This window comes from Thamnophis sirtalis, unplaced genomic scaffold (assembly GCF_051295495.1).
Source record: "Thamnophis sirtalis isolate CommonGarterSnake01/CBP01778 unplaced genomic scaffold, rThaSir2_p1.2 scaffold_3, whole genome shotgun sequence".
NCBI classification, from domain to species: Eukaryota; Metazoa; Chordata; class Lepidosauria; order Squamata; family Natricidae; genus Thamnophis; species Thamnophis sirtalis.
Window position 1 is genome coordinate 157,570,605 of NW_028261383.1, and position 17,850 is coordinate 157,588,454.

At 40.5% G+C, this 17,850-nt stretch overlaps 1 protein-coding gene across 1 annotated transcript; it reads right to left on the minus strand.

The window, feature by feature from the left end:
- Positions 1-412: 412 nt before the first annotated feature.
- On the minus strand, positions 413-17,192 carry SMAGP (small cell adhesion glycoprotein). Its single transcript, XM_087710554.1, has 5 exons — positions 17,032-17,192; positions 11,505-11,628; positions 8,645-8,746; positions 2,551-2,628; positions 413-651 (listed from the first exon to the last, which is right to left on the minus strand). The coding sequence occupies exons 3-5, from the start codon at positions 8,676-8,678 to the stop codon at positions 476-478; spliced, it is 288 nt and encodes a 95-aa protein (XP_087566680.1). The 5' UTR covers positions 8,679-8,746; positions 11,505-11,628; positions 17,032-17,192; the 3' UTR covers positions 413-475.
- Positions 17,193-17,850: the final 658 nt, after the last annotated feature.

The window sequence follows — 17,850 nt, forward strand, 5'->3', positions numbered from 1 at the left end:
AGTTTCTAATGCCTCACTTCCATGTGTGGAGGGTTGTAACAGCCAAAAAGCAGCTATGTGTGTTATTTTTGGTTTGAAATGGGTTTTATTTTTTTGCTTTACAGATGGTAAGATGTGAAAATAGATAGCTGTCATTTGGGTCAATCCTCACCCTGATGTTTTCTTTCCTATACCAGATAGCAAACTGGGGTTAAGAAGTGCCTATCTGCCTATTCTAATTGTAGATAATTAGAATTGGACAGAATGATGACCACTCTTCATTGTAAGGGTTTCATCACTGCAATCCATAACTTGTGTTGTTGCCAGCAAGGTATAGAACTCCTCATTCACTACTCTGTTTAAGACAGAGTTCCCCACATATATAAACAAAACTTACTAATACCGCTTTAATTCCATGAGTAAAAGAATGACAAACCTAAAACCTTTGTTTATTTAAGTTAGGACAATCTAAAACATGGCAGCAGTCCGGAATCTTCTATATGAAGTACTCTTCTTTTTCACGTTTATAGGGGAAGTCTTCCATTTGGACTGATCCCTCTGGATCTGCTTCAGGTTGTTCATAAGTGTGATAGTTGCCCTTATTTTTGTACAGGTAAATAACGATTATCACAACGACGGAAAGGAGAGTGAGAAAAACCACGGCGATAACAGCTTGGAACAAAATAGAGAAAATAAACTGTTTAGAGCAGATTGCTTTTAAGCAGATCTAACAGAGCAAACAATTGTTAGTCTGAGAATAAGCTTCTATCTTACCTGCTTGTTTCTCTGTAGCACAGACCCCCACCCTTTCCCTTTACTATTTTATCTATCATTAAAGTTGTTGCCAGAAAGGTAACAGTTGAAAACAAAAACATAAGAGTTCATTTAGGGGAGCTAATGTTAATAGTGGTTAGAACTATAGCAATCTGGGGACCCCAAAGCCTTTTAGGCTGAGTGCCTTTCTATCTATGACTCTAAATGGTAAAACAAGATTAAAAGAATTGAAGCAAAACAGCACTGAGTGATGGAAGAATTTGTGAAGGGAGGAACCTAACGCCCATTCCTTACAGTTTATTTAAAAGTAATTTATGCTCTTAGACCCGTCTTTCTCAAGCTCAGCAACTTTAAGCTATGTGGACTTCAACTCCCAGAATTCCCCATGCTTTAATATATGTATGCAAGATTTTAGACAACATGGGAATCGGATCAAAATCCTGCACATGCCTTGTGATCTACCTTGAGCTCCCACTGAAGGAGTGGACACACAGCGAATGGATCTCGTCAACAGTCTTGCTTGTTTTTCTGTTCTTGCACCAACCTCGCCTTTGCCTACTAAACCCTGCCAAGTCATATTCTTCCTGAATCTGCAAGCCTTCACTTTTCATATTTATGCACGGAAAGATTATATAGTTTCCATAACAATACAAATGCTGAAATTGACAGGCTGCAGGATTCTGGCCCTGATTCGACAAGAGACTTAACTTCCTATCCTTTCATGGGATGATAATGTGGCTCCTTCAGAGGTTATATGGAGAGCAGCAGAAGAGGCTTCTAATGTGACCATCCCTTGAATGAATTCTCTGCCCAGATCTGTATGCCTGATCCTCTACAAGCAGGCAGTATAGATACATTAAATGCAACAATATGGCTTGAAAACAGTGGTAGTCAAGGTTTCAGCACTTGGGTAAAGAAGAGAAGGCTGTTGCATAATATCTCCATGTACTAGATGGGCGATATTGTTCCCCTCTAGAACTGCCTAACCATTTCTTTTGAGTCAAAATAGGCAACCCATACACAAGTGGCAGAAGCCTGCCTTTGAAGAGGGAAGTTGGATGATTTTAAGGGAAAAAAAGCATAGAGCAAGGATGGAAATGGTCATTGCTCCTGGGATCATTACCCTCAAAAACACTACCAAAAAGGAATGGTATGACACCTTGCATATCGGGAAATAAAATGTGCTAAGTGGGTAGTCTTAGCTAACCTCAAGGGATAAGCAAGACCAGCATCACACTCTTGTCTTAGAATGCCCCAAAGTGTACATGCTGTGTATAGGTGGTATTCAGCCAGTTCTGACAGGTTCTGGAAAACCAGTAGTGGAAATTTTGAGTACTTCGGGGAACCAGCAAATAGGCTGGCCCTGCCCCTACTACCTCCCAGCTGGTCTTCTTTTGTTGCCCTGAACAGGAGAACGGAGCTGGAAAGCAGGTTAGTGGGATTGGAGGGGAATGGGGATTTTGTAGTAACCTTCCTCTGCCATGCCCACAAAGCCACGCCCACAGAACCAGTAGTAAAAAAAATTGAATCCCACCACTGACACTGTGCATGAATATGTACATGTGTACCGTGCACGTACTTATATACAATACTAATAAAAGTGCAGCCACTGGCTGAAAAAAAAATCTGCCCTTGTGCCAAAGATACTCAGGTCTGATCTGGGAATGCCTCCTAATACATAGGATACAGTGGCACTTTTATCACCTGCCATTCTATGCTGCTGGCTTTACCATTAGTGCTTTGGAGCTACGTTGGAGCGCACCCCATAGTTAACTCTGGAAAGATCATGGATAATACCTCCTATAACAGCCATATTGGCATCCTCTGGGGATGTAGGCGTGTTCATCTTCTTCATGAACGGACTGGTCAGCATCCCTTCATGGAAGAGAAAAGAGGGAGACGTCAATATAGCAGCAGAGGGTGCACTTGATTTGAACCAGGAAGTCCACACTCAAATTCCTTTCTATCATGAAAATGGAAGAGGGAAAGGATGACGTTGCAACAAGCTCCCCTCACCTGTCCCCACAACTTTCAGGTTAACCTACTTCCCAGAGCTATACTGACAAGAACAGCAGGAAGGCGCAATGATTTCCTTGGAGAAGGAATGAGAATATATACACTGTTCTAACACATATACTACATCTTCCAGAAGTAGGCATGCATGCATCCTGCACATGCGCGTGCACACACGCACACACACACACACAGAGACTTCTTTTCTAGGGGGAAAAAAGTGTACGCTAAATAAGATGAAATGTTGAGGCATAATATGCAGCAACAATTGCAAGGTGAGAGCTTAAAATGATTAGGGACAAGTACCTTTTTAAAAAAATTACTGGCGAAATTGCAAGGGGAAGAAAAGTGCCGCTGAAGCTGCTGGAAGAGTTGCTCAATAAAAGCCTTCAACCCTTGGCTTCAGTTACAAAGCAGAAACAGGTCTGTTCTGTAGTGTTTCAGGGCTTAGGTAATCAGGCTTACTCAGTGAATATCTAATAATGTACAACAGTGGAAGTGCCAGCAGGAACAAATGTTCTGCCAGCAGCTCATTTCTAAAGATTTCTCAGACTTGCCAGCTATTCAGGAGCCAAACTCTTTACAAGAATGTATGACATCGAGGGATCTTATCATAAAGGCCTCTGAGCCAGACCAAAGTTTTCCAGGCTGCAGATAACAACCTATTCCTTCCAAACTGTGGCCGAGTCCAAGGCATCCAACCATATACACACCTCACCCTTTCCTCCCATTTCCCCTGCTGCAAAATTGAATTATATTTGTGAAGCATTAAATTATACCCTCTCCATCCTGTCAAAATCATCAGAAGGCACAAACGAAAACATTATGCATGACAGCAACCTATCTAATGTCTGGTTAGCTAAAATTGATGTGTGGAATTATGCCTTTTGATCCTGTCCCTTGCAAAGGTCCCTTTCTAGATTATCCAGCATTTTCACCTGGGCAGAAATGAACATCTGTTTAACAATACACAATGCTTAGACTATGTATGTACAACATGCTAAGCTAGCATTTGTTTAACTTGATTACTTTTTTAACTAGGTGAAGTTTATATCCAATTGAAGCTGTAACCCATAGTTTATAAATCACACTGACCAGTTTTAAAACAATACAAATAAGCAAACCTAATTTTGACTTGAAATCTGTCTTGGAAGCAGTCTTGGTTTGGCATCATATGCTAAGCAACAATGTAGTAATCTGTTTAATTGGATCAGTTTATATTCTGTCATATACTCAGTAAACAATAGTCATGCCAACAATGGTTCAGCATGATGTGAAAACCTAGGTTGTTTAAGAAACATTTATTTCCAAATAAATAGGCTGCTCTGAAGAACTCTGAGCTTTTCCTGAGACATTAGAATGATTGCAAACATGCTACAACATTACAGCCAGTTCAGCCAGTAATTGTTTGGAGAAAGTTAAATGGAGTTAGAGAAGAAGCAAAAAGGGGGGAAAAGCAGAATAAATAGATGTGTTCCTATGCATGCAAAGCTCACAATCTTTATTACATTTCTCTCCCTCTCCCTCCTTCCCTCTCTCTCTCTCTCTCTCTCTGTATTTGTATACATACCAGCAGGGGTGGGTTTCTCGCCCCGTTCCAACCGGTTCGGTTGGAACGAGGCTGGTGGCGTCCTCGCGCACGCACGCGGCGTCCTCGCGCACTCACGCGGCGTCCTCGCGCACTCACACGGCGTCCTCGCGCACGCACGCGCCGCACGCATGCGTACTAGCGTCTGCGCGATGCTCCAGCTGCTCCTGGAGGATCGCGCAGGCGCTGTATGCGTTCTGCGCATGCGTAGAAGCGCAGAATTCGTAAAAACCGGGTAAGGAGCGGGCGCGGGGGGGGGGCTTCGCCGTTCCCGGAAGTTACTTACTTCCAGGTTCGGCGACCAACCGGATCGCAGGGACCGGTGCGAACCGGTCGAAACCCACCCCTGCATACCAGTGACATGCAGTCAGGGGAGGCAGAGCCTCACCACTGTCATGAAAAAAAATGCAAAAGGAAAAAGGCAAGAGCTGAGGTCAGGCTGAGCTAGTTGCTGCCAGAGTCACCGTGGATGACTCTGCTTAGTGCTTAACTGTTTAAAAAAGCGTCTAAAAAAGCGCTCTCTACAGGAGGCGGCAGGAGAACGACGTGCCTCATCTAGTCTGGCGTTTTATGATCACTCGAGCAGAGTTAAGCAAGGGTTAAAAGCCGAAAAATTCCTGACGTAGATGAGGCACGCCATTCTCCTGCCTCCTTCTGTAGAGGGGGCTTTTTTAGAGGCTTTTTTAAACAGTTAAGCAGAGTACTCCACGGCGACTCTGGCAGCAACTAGCCTTTTTCCTTTTACATTTTTTTTTCTTTTCATGATGGCAGGCAAGAGCAGGGTTGAAATCCTCTCTGAAACAGCTGGAAAAGGTACGTGTGGATCGGAGGGAGGGGGAAGAATTCAAACTTCATCCTCCTGGTGCGGGGCTTTGGGCAAAGGCTGGAGGGAAGTGCTCTCCCTCCCCAAGTGCAGTTTGATTGCAGGCAGAGCCACGTTGTCTTTTCAAACCTGTAATCAGTGAAGCTGGGCTGGATCCTTCCCAGGGCTGGAGAAAAGTGTGTTTGCTCCAGTATGGCTCTTTGACTGGCTTTCTGCCTCCTCCTGTGGTCTCCCTGACTCCCTCCAATCCAACTTTGTGTGTGTGTGTGTGTGTGTGTGTGTGTTTGAGAGGGGGGGAGGGAGGGAGGGAGAAAGGGAGGAAGAAGGGGAAGGGAGAAGAAAAAGAAAGAAGGAAACTTATTTCACAAAGTAGAAAAACAAATGCTGTCGCTTTAAATCGGAACTGAGCATGCCTGGCTGTGTAATTCTGGGAGCTGAAGTCCACAAGTCTAAAAAAATGTGTGTCAGTGCCTCACCAGCCATAAACCTCACCGCACATCACTGATACATACACATATAAAAATCAGATTACTGAACTGCTCAATTCTCTCAAAGAGTGGACTTCTTATTAGCAAAGAAAGAAATTATACTAGAAATAGTAGATAACATTTGTCTGCCTTTCAAATAACTTTGGGATGCTGAAGCATACTGTGACATTTATTGCTAATTGTTATAGCTACTTGCCAAAGAAGGAACAGTGGGATGGCTACTATCTTAAGATCATGCGCTACTTTCAACATGGATGATACCAGAACTGAATAGAGATTGACATTCTAGTATTGTTTCAGGAATACTGTGACAGAGTTCTGAGATTTTCGTCATTGCAATGCACAAAGAAATGTGCTGGATAGCTATAGATTCGTCCAGCGGAATAATTGTCTTATATAAATCAGCACTGAATCAGTTACTAGATTTGCACACTGCAGTAAGTCAATGCTTCTCAACCTTAACACGTATGGATTTCAACTGCCAGAACTGAATGAATTGAAGTCCAGACGTCTTTAAATCAATCAGATTGAGAAACCCTGTACTAAGCCATTATTTGATTTACTTGGTTTCCATTTTGGCAACCCTAACCCTAATCCTAACAGCAGCACTGATTTGCAAACCAGCCTTATTATGAACATAGCCTGTTTTGCCTCCCTCAAGAAACTATGATTAAAAATCATGGCTCAGTACGGGCTGATAATCTAATAATTTATGTATGAATCAAGTCTAGTGAGAACAGAGGAAGTACCAACTAAATGGGCTACAATCAGTATAAAGTATGAGACCTCCCTTCCCATGGCTGTTTCAGCAGCAAAGAACTTGACAGAAACACTGCTTCCTTGTGTTTTCAAAGATAAAAGAGGAAGGAAATTGACCAAAACCAAGCATTTCTCTAAATATTTTTACACATGGAAACATCTACATTCTTATCATTCAGGCAAGAGGCTCACAATTTACGCTAAACAATAATGTAGCTTCCTTGATCTGGATTTCTAGTAGAAGCCATGGTGGTAACCAAAATGTGAAGTAAGCCATTGTACAAATGTTGTGAATTACATACTGGTATACTGCAAAATGTCCACAGAATGTAATTTGTGACCTTTAGGTGCTGATAGTAAAGATAAAGATTTCCCTAAACATGCATTCTAGTCTTTTGTGGCTCTAGGGTGCGGTGCTCATCTCCGTTTCAAAGCCGAAGAGCCAGCGCTGTCCGAAGATGTCTCTATGGTTATGTGTCTGGCATGACTAAACGTTGAAGGTACACGGAGCGCTCTTACCTTCCCACCAAATTGGTCCCTATTTTTCTACATGTTTTCGAACTGCTAGGTTGGCAGAAGCTGGAACAAGTAACAGCAGCTCACTCCATTACATGGCGCTAGGGATTCGAACCGCTAAACTGCAGACCTTCTGAGAGACAAGCTCAGCATCTTAGCCACTGAGCCACCGCATCCCTTTAGGTGCTGATATCCTTATTGTTGCCTTCCCCTTGCATGTATGTCCAGGAAAACATGTATCAAAGCCATACAGCTTGTACACCATAGGTGGTCTATTATCTTGTCATCTATAATTGATAAACCTGAGGAATACTGCACAGCCGAATAGACCATTCTCTCTAAATACTTCAGTGTTCACTTTTCTGAATTCAGATTCTGAGAATGCCAGAAGCAAACCGGTAAAGCAACATAGCAACACCCACACAGACAGGCAAAACCTGGGACTTTTGGTCTAGAGACTGCATTGAGAATGTTTGGGAAGAAAACAGTGGCATGCCTTCCTTGTGGAGCAAAGATTTAGGACAGTGGTTCCCAAACTTGGCAACTTTAAGACTTGTGGACTTCAACTCCCAGAATTCTCCAGCCAGCAGAGCTGGCTGGAGAATTCTGGGAGTTGAAGTCCACAAATCTTAAAGTTGCCAAGTTTGGGAACCACTGATTTAGGACATAAGCAAATTTAGGTGAATTGAAAAAAAAGTTCAGCATATATTTATAGGATAAATCTTAGCACTCTCTGCCTACGCAACAGCAGCTGTCATTACTGAAAAAGGATTTCCATTCCAAGCGTTGATATTTATTGCTCAGTAGGGTTAACTGGGCTCAAATTCAGAAGCTTGCCATCGGAACTGGGTTTCTTTAGTTATGGGCAGGCAGACTTACGCTTTCTGATTCTGGCCTCTGTTGACCATAATGGGACATATGCTAACCTTCCAATATTTAATCAGGTTTTTTAAAATCTGCATATCCTCAGAAGTCTTAGGGAATTGAATTCCAACTCCAGGGAAATGTTTGTTCCATTGGTTAGAAGTATGTTGGTCAGGACTCCAACTGAGAAAATCTGTATCTTGTTCTCTTGCGCTCTGCAATATTGATATTAGTAAATCGCATAACTTTATTTGCAGTGGCAAATTTTAAAAAATCAGAAGACTATTGTGCTTAAGTTGCAAATGGTGAAGTCAACTGTTTTGGATTTGCAAGTATTATTTTATCTTATAATAATCTCTCATCACACACAAAATCAAATGGAATGGATCAATGATTTGTAGCTTAGAGTTGAGTATTACAGTATGGTTTATATGCTATATTCAACAAACCATGTTTAAACTCAACTATGTGTTTATGTGGGCCCAATTAGAAGGAATATGTTTCCTGAGTATGTTCACCTTTGTTTCCTCTACAGCCACCTCCACCTCTTGATTTAACAGTGAAAGATAACCATCTTCTCTCCTACTACTACCATAATTTGTTATAAAGCGACTAAATATGTTAGATATTGTACATATACTTTTAAATCCTATCCACAGGTTCTCAACAATAAAATATTCTGAGTTGCTGAAATCAGGGAGCCTGGGGAAAAATAATTTTCCACATCCGTTGTTTTGTGAATAAGCTTATTCTCCATCCTATACCAGATTACAACAGCAAGTTTTCCTTTCTCTAAGAATATTTTTATTTTATCATCCCCTTATTCCTGAGCACACTTACCTGTGGCTGATGACGTTGTTGGAGTAGCTTCCATGGCATCACCCTTCTTTGTTAAGTTGTTTTGAATTTTAAAATTGTAAAAAAAAATTGAAGCTGAGGAAACTAAAAGAAAGAAAACCAAAAGATAATGCTATTATCCACATAATGCTATCAACAGAAATATATCAATTCATCATTACTGCTGATCATAGTGTGCAAGATGCTATTATGAATAACTTCTTTCTTTCTTTCTTTCTTTCTTTCTTTCTTCTTTCTTTCTTTCTTTCTTTCTTTCTTTCTTTCTTTCTTTCTTCTTCTTCTCCTTCTTCTCCTTCTCTTCCTCTTAAATATCAATCACAGACTGGTAACTTCAGTAATGCTACTTGCATTTTTAAACAAGCTTACTAAAAAGTACACCCCATGGACTTTATTAGCTCCATCAGGTCAACCCTGCAGTTTTCTTGGCAACATTTTTCTTGCTGGTTCCTTTCTTATGTTGGAGAGAAGCTGACTGTCTCAAAGTCACCCAGCTGGCTTCCATGCCTGAGGCAAGACTAGAACTGTTAAGTAATAGCAACTGAATTTCTAAACAGGCTTACTAAGAAGCACGCCCCAAGGAGCACACCCCAAGGAGCTTACTGCTCATTAAAATTTTAAACAATTATTAGCCGTGCAGTTTTTTCTGTGACTTTGACAGGTCACAGAAAAAAAGGGAGGAAGGAGAGTACCGGTTAAAAGCATGCACCAGCACTTTTGAATAGGGACTATAAGCAAATAAACAGTCTGTGAAGTTCTTTTAAAACTGTCAAGTTATCAGAGCAACCAGAAGTAATCACGTCTCTGACTGCTGTATCGTGCTCTGACCGAGGCTTTTAAATTATTTTCAGAAGTAGTCTGGCATGTAATACATTTAGAGCAGGGATAATAAAACAAAGGACCCAAGGGGCTGATTATCATGAAGAGTTAATAACGAATGGAAGAAGGAGTATTTCTAAAACAAAAATGAAAATCAAATGTATCTGTGGGAAGTTATCATCCAGCCCTCTCCCAGAAAAATGAAATATCCTAGGAAATATTGAAAAGGCAGAATATTTCTCTGGATATGAAAAGAAAGAAACATGTTTTAAAAGACAGAATAGTTGCCTGTAGCTTCCTGCCCATCCCCACTGTTAATGGGCCATTAAGAAGGCCAAGCTAGTCCCTTTTACATAATAAAGACTTCTCCACTGCAGCCCCAGGGGGGATGGGAGTAAAGGCATGATAATATTGGCCCTTTACTCAACTGACCACATGGCATCTGAGAACTCAACTAAACCTGGATTCAAAACACAGCCCAGGCCCCAGAGAGTTGCCCCTGCATGTCCCTATGGGAGTCTGACAACCAATCAGAATACATTTCTTACACAGGAACAGGAAACAGAGAGGTGGGACTAAACAGGTTATAAAAAGCCTAGCAAACCCCTCCTTCAGCCCTTCTCTTCTTCTCCACCAACATTGAAGCATGTGATCACCTTTTCTGTTCAGGGCTCAAGCCATGCGGCCCTGTCCAACAATAAACCATCTTTCCAAGCAGCCTCCGTGTCTCCAGTGTCTTTTTCCCCACTTGGAGCCAAGCCCAGAAGGACATTTCTTTCATCATATCAACATGTACGGGCTCACAGATCACAAAGAAAAATTCTATGAGAAATAAGTGGCATAAAAAGATATAGAAATGGGATCCAATGAGAGAACTGCACAGTAGAAACATTAAGAGAACAGGGCAGTTCTGAGATAAGACAAGGAAAACCACAGCAAGAAGTTATTAGTTTAGGTAAAGGCTAAAAGGTGAAAGCTAAGAGATGAAGATCAGGATAGATGGCAAAAAGCAGTTGACTCATAGAATGATAAGGATGACTGCAGGGAAAAACCCATCATCTGTTCCAAGAATTCTGCAAAAGGAGGAAAGAAGGGCTAGATCTATTTCCAGACTGAACATTCGGAGTGGGTCACTGGGTTAGGTCACCTATATGTTCCACAGGGAAAAGGGAATTAACTACAAGTGAGGATGTCATCCTTTCAAAGGTAAGTGCTTTTTTTAGGTACAGTAATATAGGTAAAGGTTTCCCCTGCCAGTCGTGTCCGACTCTAGGGGGCAGTGCTCATCTCTGTTTCCTAGCCGAGAAAGCCACCATTGTCCGAAGACGTTTCCGTGGTCATGTGGCCAGCAAGGCTATACACTGAAAGTACAGGGAATGTTGTTTCCTTCCCATTGATCTCCATTTATCTACTTGCATTTGCATGCTTTCGAACGGCTAGGTTAGCAGGAGCTGGGGCAGGAAAGGGAGCTCGCTCTATCATGCGGTACTTGCTGTCAAACTGCCAGCCTTCTGGTTGACAAGCCTCACGACTTCCACCACTCGGTCAGTGGTCATATTTTCTTGCAAAAAATAAATAAATAAAGGGCCAATCCCCAAAAGGACTAACTGAATATTTAGGGGGTGAGGAAACGTCTGTTCTGGAGACAGTTATCAAAAGCGATCTAAGAGCATGTGGATTGACTATGACTGGGTTCACCCCAGACATTAACTGGGTCACACATTTAGCCCACTGTTTGAGCTCACACCCAAACTATACAATAAACGTCAGGGGCTAGATTGTCTTTACGGGTTAAGCCGTGCATGTTTAGCCTGTTGTGCGAATGCAACCACTGCCCTAGTTAAGCGTGCTATGCGAAGCCAGCCTATAATAAATGACTCAGGGAGGGCAGAAGCATATAAGACACTAGCCCTATCTGTAGGCCTCTGCAGGGCTATTTTGGTTCAATGGTGGCTGGATCCAGTTTGGCGGGAAGTGGAGGCAGAGAAGAGCAGGAGGGAACATAGGAGTAAGAAGCCTCACTTACCGCCGGGTCTTGTTTCCTCTTGTCCCCAAAACCTCAGAACTGCCGAGGGATCCTGTCGAGCCCCATCCAAGGCCTAGATTAGCCAGACAAATGCACACCAGAAGCCACACCTTCTGGTCCGGGCCTAGGAGAGAGGAGGGCAGGAAGTTAGGAGCAGGAAGATTGGAAAAACTGATCATCAGGCCGCTGCTGCAGAGCTTTAAGAAACAAACTGTGCTTGGTGTGTCATGAAAATAGCAAGACCACAAAGCTTCATTGGACGTACCGATCTCGTAATATATCACAGGACAGCTTGAAAGGGGAACTAGCTTGAAAGGTCCTTTCAAAAGACATTGTATGTGAAATGGAATCTGGAACGGCAAGATTAGCTTCCTTCCATTAATCATTTATCCATGTTAATTTTTATTTCCATATTTCACATGTTTGAAAGGCATCCCCATATCTTAAAGTCTTAAAACTCATCACTTTTTAAAAATGATATATTAGAGAGTGTGAGTGTGTGCAACACGAGGCATACTCCCTTCTGTTGGACATTTTATCCAGCACCAATAACCACAATGAACCCAGAATAGTTTGTGATGCTACTTAATGGTCATTTTGGCATGGAAGACCATTTTTATTTTCTGAGATATTTTAAGTGCAGTTTAAACAATGCTGTGCTGTAAGGAATAAATAGCCATATGCCTTCTAATGCTTCATTTAAGTATTACTTAATGTAATTACTTAAAATGCTTCATTTTGTTTACATTTTAGTTGTTTTATTCATTTTTGTGAAACACCATGAGAATACGATCAAGGGATGATTTAAATATACTAATACGGTAGTAAATTAATACAACATTCACAAGTTACTTTGATGAGAAGAATGGTTCAAAACACATGAAGCCATTCTAAGAATTTCTGTAGTGTCAAGAGACAAAATCATATCCATAGACTATAAAAATGCATGCCAGTTTACAGTAATTATGCCATTGCTAATTGTATCTAAAGAAAGCCACAAATGATATTTTTATCTTCCTGAAGAAGGCAGCCATTGATTCTGTGGCTTGGATCAGGATTTAAAGCTGCTATTGTTTGCTTTTAACACCACTGTTCTGTTAACTCTCCAGATTGGTAAAATTTGTCATCTCTTTTTATCTAGAAAATGACATGGACATTCTTCATCACCTCTGAGATCGTGTCTTATGAAGTGAATGACATAAGAGAGATGGTGGACATGAAACCTTGGGAAATAAACAATGCATTAAAGTCCAGTGAACAATTAAATCTAAAAGAATCTTAAAATGGAGTATTAGTATTAATAAAAGAAAACCAAAGCAAATTGGTCTATAATATTTTACAAGTTATATGTAAGGCATACAATCAAGTTGTTTCATGTTGTGCAAGGAAAATTTATTCTTCGGTACAGAAATCTTGTTCACAGGAAAAATGCATATTATGCTCATTCAGTCTTCAGGCCCTTCCTACCAAAATCAGAAGATTACTGATTGCTTTTTACATGCATGATTGATGCATGATCTATTTAAGTTATACTATCGCAGATATAACCCTCATCACCTACTAAGAAATTACACTCCGGTCTGAGAAAAACCACAGTGCAAATTTAAACTGGTTATTCATTTTTTATTACCGGTATATATTAATTTTCCTTTATACTTATCCCAATATTTGACCAATAATGCCCTTAGTATTCCTCAAAACAATTCTCATTGTGTAGAGTGTAGAGTTGCACATCTTTGAGGAATTAGATACACTTTTTACTGTGCTATTGGGTTTCAGATTGTCTGGTAAAAATATAAGTCACATATTTCATAAATGAAGAACAATGTGCCAGCTGCCATTCTGTTTCGGCTGCTAGATTACAAACATCTGGAGTCAAGAGTCCTCTGCTCTGCTACTTAAAGATTGGTGCTACTAAGTGTTCTTATCACTTAGTGTTCTGTATTAAGAACAGAAAAATATGGAAGACAAATTAAGTTTGGAAACAATCATCCTCCCACCCTATCCTTGATTGAGATTGTGAAATTATAGTCTCATCTAGAAGCAGAGCAATCCACCATTCCCAGTGGTAGGAGGAGGAACTGCTATTCAAGACTAGTTGAGACTTTACCACACATAAATGTTTCCAGTCCTATCATTGTCCCCTCCTGTTAAGCTTCTGGACTAGTCACCTTCTGAATATCATTCTTGGGATATCCTGCATAGGCAATTCGTAAGAAAACAAGAGAGAGACATTTTGATATAATGGTTAAGGCTCCAGGCTGGAAACCAGGAAGTCATGAATTCTAATCCTACTTTAGGCACCAGTCTCTCTCAGCTTTAGGAAGGAGGCAATGGCAAGTCACTTCTGAAATCTTGCCAAGAAAACTGCAGCAATTTATCCAGGTAGTTGCCAGGAGTCAACACTGACTGGAAGGCACGCACACACATACATATGCAAAAAACTAGACAATCTGGAGAGCTTTATATCTTAGAGACAACAAGCATGCTGCTCCATTTGTAAATTAAGATGCAAGGGATGGTCATTTGGATTTGGATTGGATTTATTACATTTATATGCCGCCCTTTTCCCCGAAGGGGACTCAGGGCGGCTCACAATTCAGTCAGGGAAAGGGGTACAGACAGGGGATAAAAAGACGAACATAACGGTACACAATTTAAAACACACAACAACCATACCATTCGAGGAGGGGGGCAGAAGCTCTTTAGCCCCAGGCCTGTCGAAATAGCCAGGTTTTAAGGGCTTTGCGGAAGGCCTGGAGGGTGGTGAGGGTTCGAATCTCCATGGGGAGTTCGTTCCAGAGGGTCGGAGCAGCCACAGAGAAGGCTCTCCTCCGGGTAGTCGCCAGTCGGCATGGGCCGGCGGATGGAATTCGGAGGAGGCCTAATCTGTGGGATCTGATCGGTCTATTGGAGGTAATTGGCAGCAGGCGGTCTCTCAAGTACCCAGGTCCAATACCATTTGGCCTCAATTTAATGCCACACTCCAGTCTACCTCTTGAAACAGTTTCTTCTTTCACTAAATTTTGAGTTAACCCTACTTGTTATCTATTCACTAGATCAGTGTTTCTCAACCTTGGCAACTTGAAGATGTCCGGACTTCAACTCCCAGAATTCCCCAGCCAGCATTCGCTGGCTGGGGAATTCTGGGAGTTGAAGTCCGGACATCTTCAAGTTGCCAAGGTTGAGAAACACTGCACTAGATAAACATGAAGTGTCTACTATTAATTGGAAATTCTAACTGACCCACCAAGCAGCTTCCCAAATGCCAACAGGAAAAGAAAATAAGAACGCATAGCAGAACGCAGTACTGCTTACCCATTTGGATTTGCCTGTTTCAAAGTACTAATTATGGTCTATGGACTTAATTCTCTCTGAGCTCCTTCCAGACAAATAGCTCCTACCATGATCTCATCTCACAACTAGTGTATTCCATCTTTTGTTCTTTCACAAAAAAAGTGTGTGTGAGAGGGCATGTTGAGAGGTGGGGAAAGATAGAAGAAGCAGTGTGGAAATATGGAACATTACACATGAAGATGATCACTTTTTGTGTGTGTGGAATTTCACGGTCCAAGTAAAGACATTATAGAATAAAAGCCTCCTCTGAAGCATCATAGGTTAACAAAAGACTAATCTTCATCCATCTAAACACTTTAGTCATTACTTATAAGATTTATATTCCACCTTTTATTCAGAAGTTCAAAGTTGCATGCAAAGCACTCCCATATTTTAAGACCTTTAGGTCACTGTCAAGGTATGTGGCAATGCTGGTTAGGAGGAAAAGCAACAGAGTTTTCTGAATTATGGGAATCCCTTTATGTGGTTTTATTTTTATAACTTTGATCCAAGACCTTCAAGAAAGTTTTATAAAGCAGATTTTTAAAGCTGATATTTTCCTTATATGTATCTCTTTCAAAATTTCAAGCTGGATTTGAATTATTGAATTCCAATGATGAGGATGATTTTGTTATATGCTTGCTTCCAAATGTTTTTGAACTCAGATTCTACATAGACAAATAGCACAATTCACTAAGAAAAAAATTGAGCAGCATTATTTGGCTCGTTAAACAAATTGTTGATATATGCAAACCACATATATTCATTGGAATGTTTTCAATTTTGGGGGGGGCAATTCTGGTTGTTTTAACACAGTTTTGGGGGGGAAAACCCAAACTAATCAAATATATGTTTGGAAAAAAAATCCAGGAAACTATTAGCCAAGGAAAGTAAACAATCTGCAGTGTAGAAATTGCTCCTTATCTATTGCTCTGTATCCAGATGTGCAAAGTGGTAGCATATATTTCAGCTAAACATCTTAACAAGGGACCTGTTGTATAGACAAGCAGATTTGCTCATTGGCTCCTTGTTAATTTTGTGAATATAGCTAAGAATGTTGCACCCTTTACCACTGTGTATCATGGTTACGTCAATTAATTACAACTAACTAATAAATTGATTGTGTGTCTCCTTTCCTCTCCATAGTACTTCTCTCTTCTTATTCCTCTTCCTTTGTTTCCTATTGTTCTTTCACAATCTAGTTTTTTCAAGAAAAAAAATACGTTTGAGTGGATAGGAAGACAATGCTGCAATTGCATCTTAGAAAATTGTACATGAATAGTACCGTATTGCCACTACTAGTAAGAAGCATTGCAGGGATTCAGTTCTGCAGATATAAAGCTGTAAGCTTGAGAACAAAAATACAAGTTTTTCCTGCATCCGTGATATCATATGCTTGCATAATTGATCAGCACTCTTTTATCATTCAACTGAAGGGATTGATCTAAAATGACTGATGTAAATTAAGTGAGCTGCATATTAAAAGTATCCTCACACATCTAGGTTGTTTTTAAGGAAAAGTGAAATCAGTTCCATAGAATGAAACATTCTTAGTGATTCTTCCAAATGTCTGACTTCCTATTTATATTTCTCATTAATTCATGAAATAACAATGATCCACATTGATGGATGCCAGATTTGGAAAGCATGCAATTATAAATATTGCATTTGGTTACAAAGGACTCAATCACTTGATTTGTTTTTATATTCCCCTTTCGCTACCCCACCATATCAAAAAGCAATTAGAACAAAAGAAAAAAGAAAAAAGTCTTGCATCAAAGCCCTCACTTAATGTTTTATTTCTACAAGTTTCATCCCCTTTTCATCAAAAGTATATGCCAACATTCACTTAAGAAACTTAAGTGAAACTAAAGTTTCTTACACTTAAGAAACTTAAGTGGCTGGTCCTTATGGGAATCTCAGTAAAACAACAACAACAACACCACACCTGCAGACAAGAAAAAGATTGGGGAAATTGGATAACCAGCACACTGTACGAAATTAGTGGTGTTTGTATTTTACATTCCTGTTAGTGTGCCTGGAGAGCGTGCTACGGAGCAGCAATAGCTCCATTTATGTGTAAACATATAGTTCAGACCATTTACACGATCCCAGATGTAGAAATAATTTTATTTTCTATTTTATTTTCAATTAATCCTGGGGTTCAATTGGTTCTCTAACCAGTTCTTACCTGATTGGAGCAATCCTGGTTGGTGGGAAAATGATATTGGCTTGAATTTCTTCCCCGGCTCCACTAGCAGGAATATTTCTTCTCTACTTTCTTCCTGTAGCTGCTTCCTAGCCTTCTAGTGAGTAGGCTGAGGCGTTCCCCTGCCCATCTCACCTTTCCAGTTTCACTACGTTGATAATAAACAGCCGAGTCATCAGAATGCTTATTCCTTAACTCTTTGTAATGCCGACAACGACAAGACAGACAAGGCCCATAATGTTCTTGTGTCACTTACTAATAAAGCAGAACAGTTTAGTTCAGCAGGAGGTGCTTTATTCAAAGCTGCTGAGGTTGCCAAAATTAAAGATTGGGGTGATTCCTGCAAGCCAATATTTCTTATATAGTCCCAAACCACCTTTTTTTTCTGAAGTTATGTAATTTGTAGTCAGCAGAACATACAAAGTAGTACTAATGTTTTGGGGACCATTCAGTAGCTCTCCACAAAAAAATGCTTCTGAATGTACTATAGATGAGATCAATCTTCTCCAAATCAGTTTCTCCTCAAGTCAGCAAGAAATTACACCTCCAAAGATATAATAGAGCACCGCGTTGAAGGAATCAGATGCACGTGTTTGAATTTGAAATGCAGACGTATTTTATTATGTGTTTAGGCAGAAAAGAATTATGTTTTTATTAACTACTACAGGTACAGATATATTTACAATACCTCTCAAAAGGTATCCAAGCAATCAAGCTGGAGGAGATAGATTGATCAATGATTACCATCCATGATCATAATAAAATGCTTCAAGCCAGCAACAGATGAGAGCTGTAATCCTA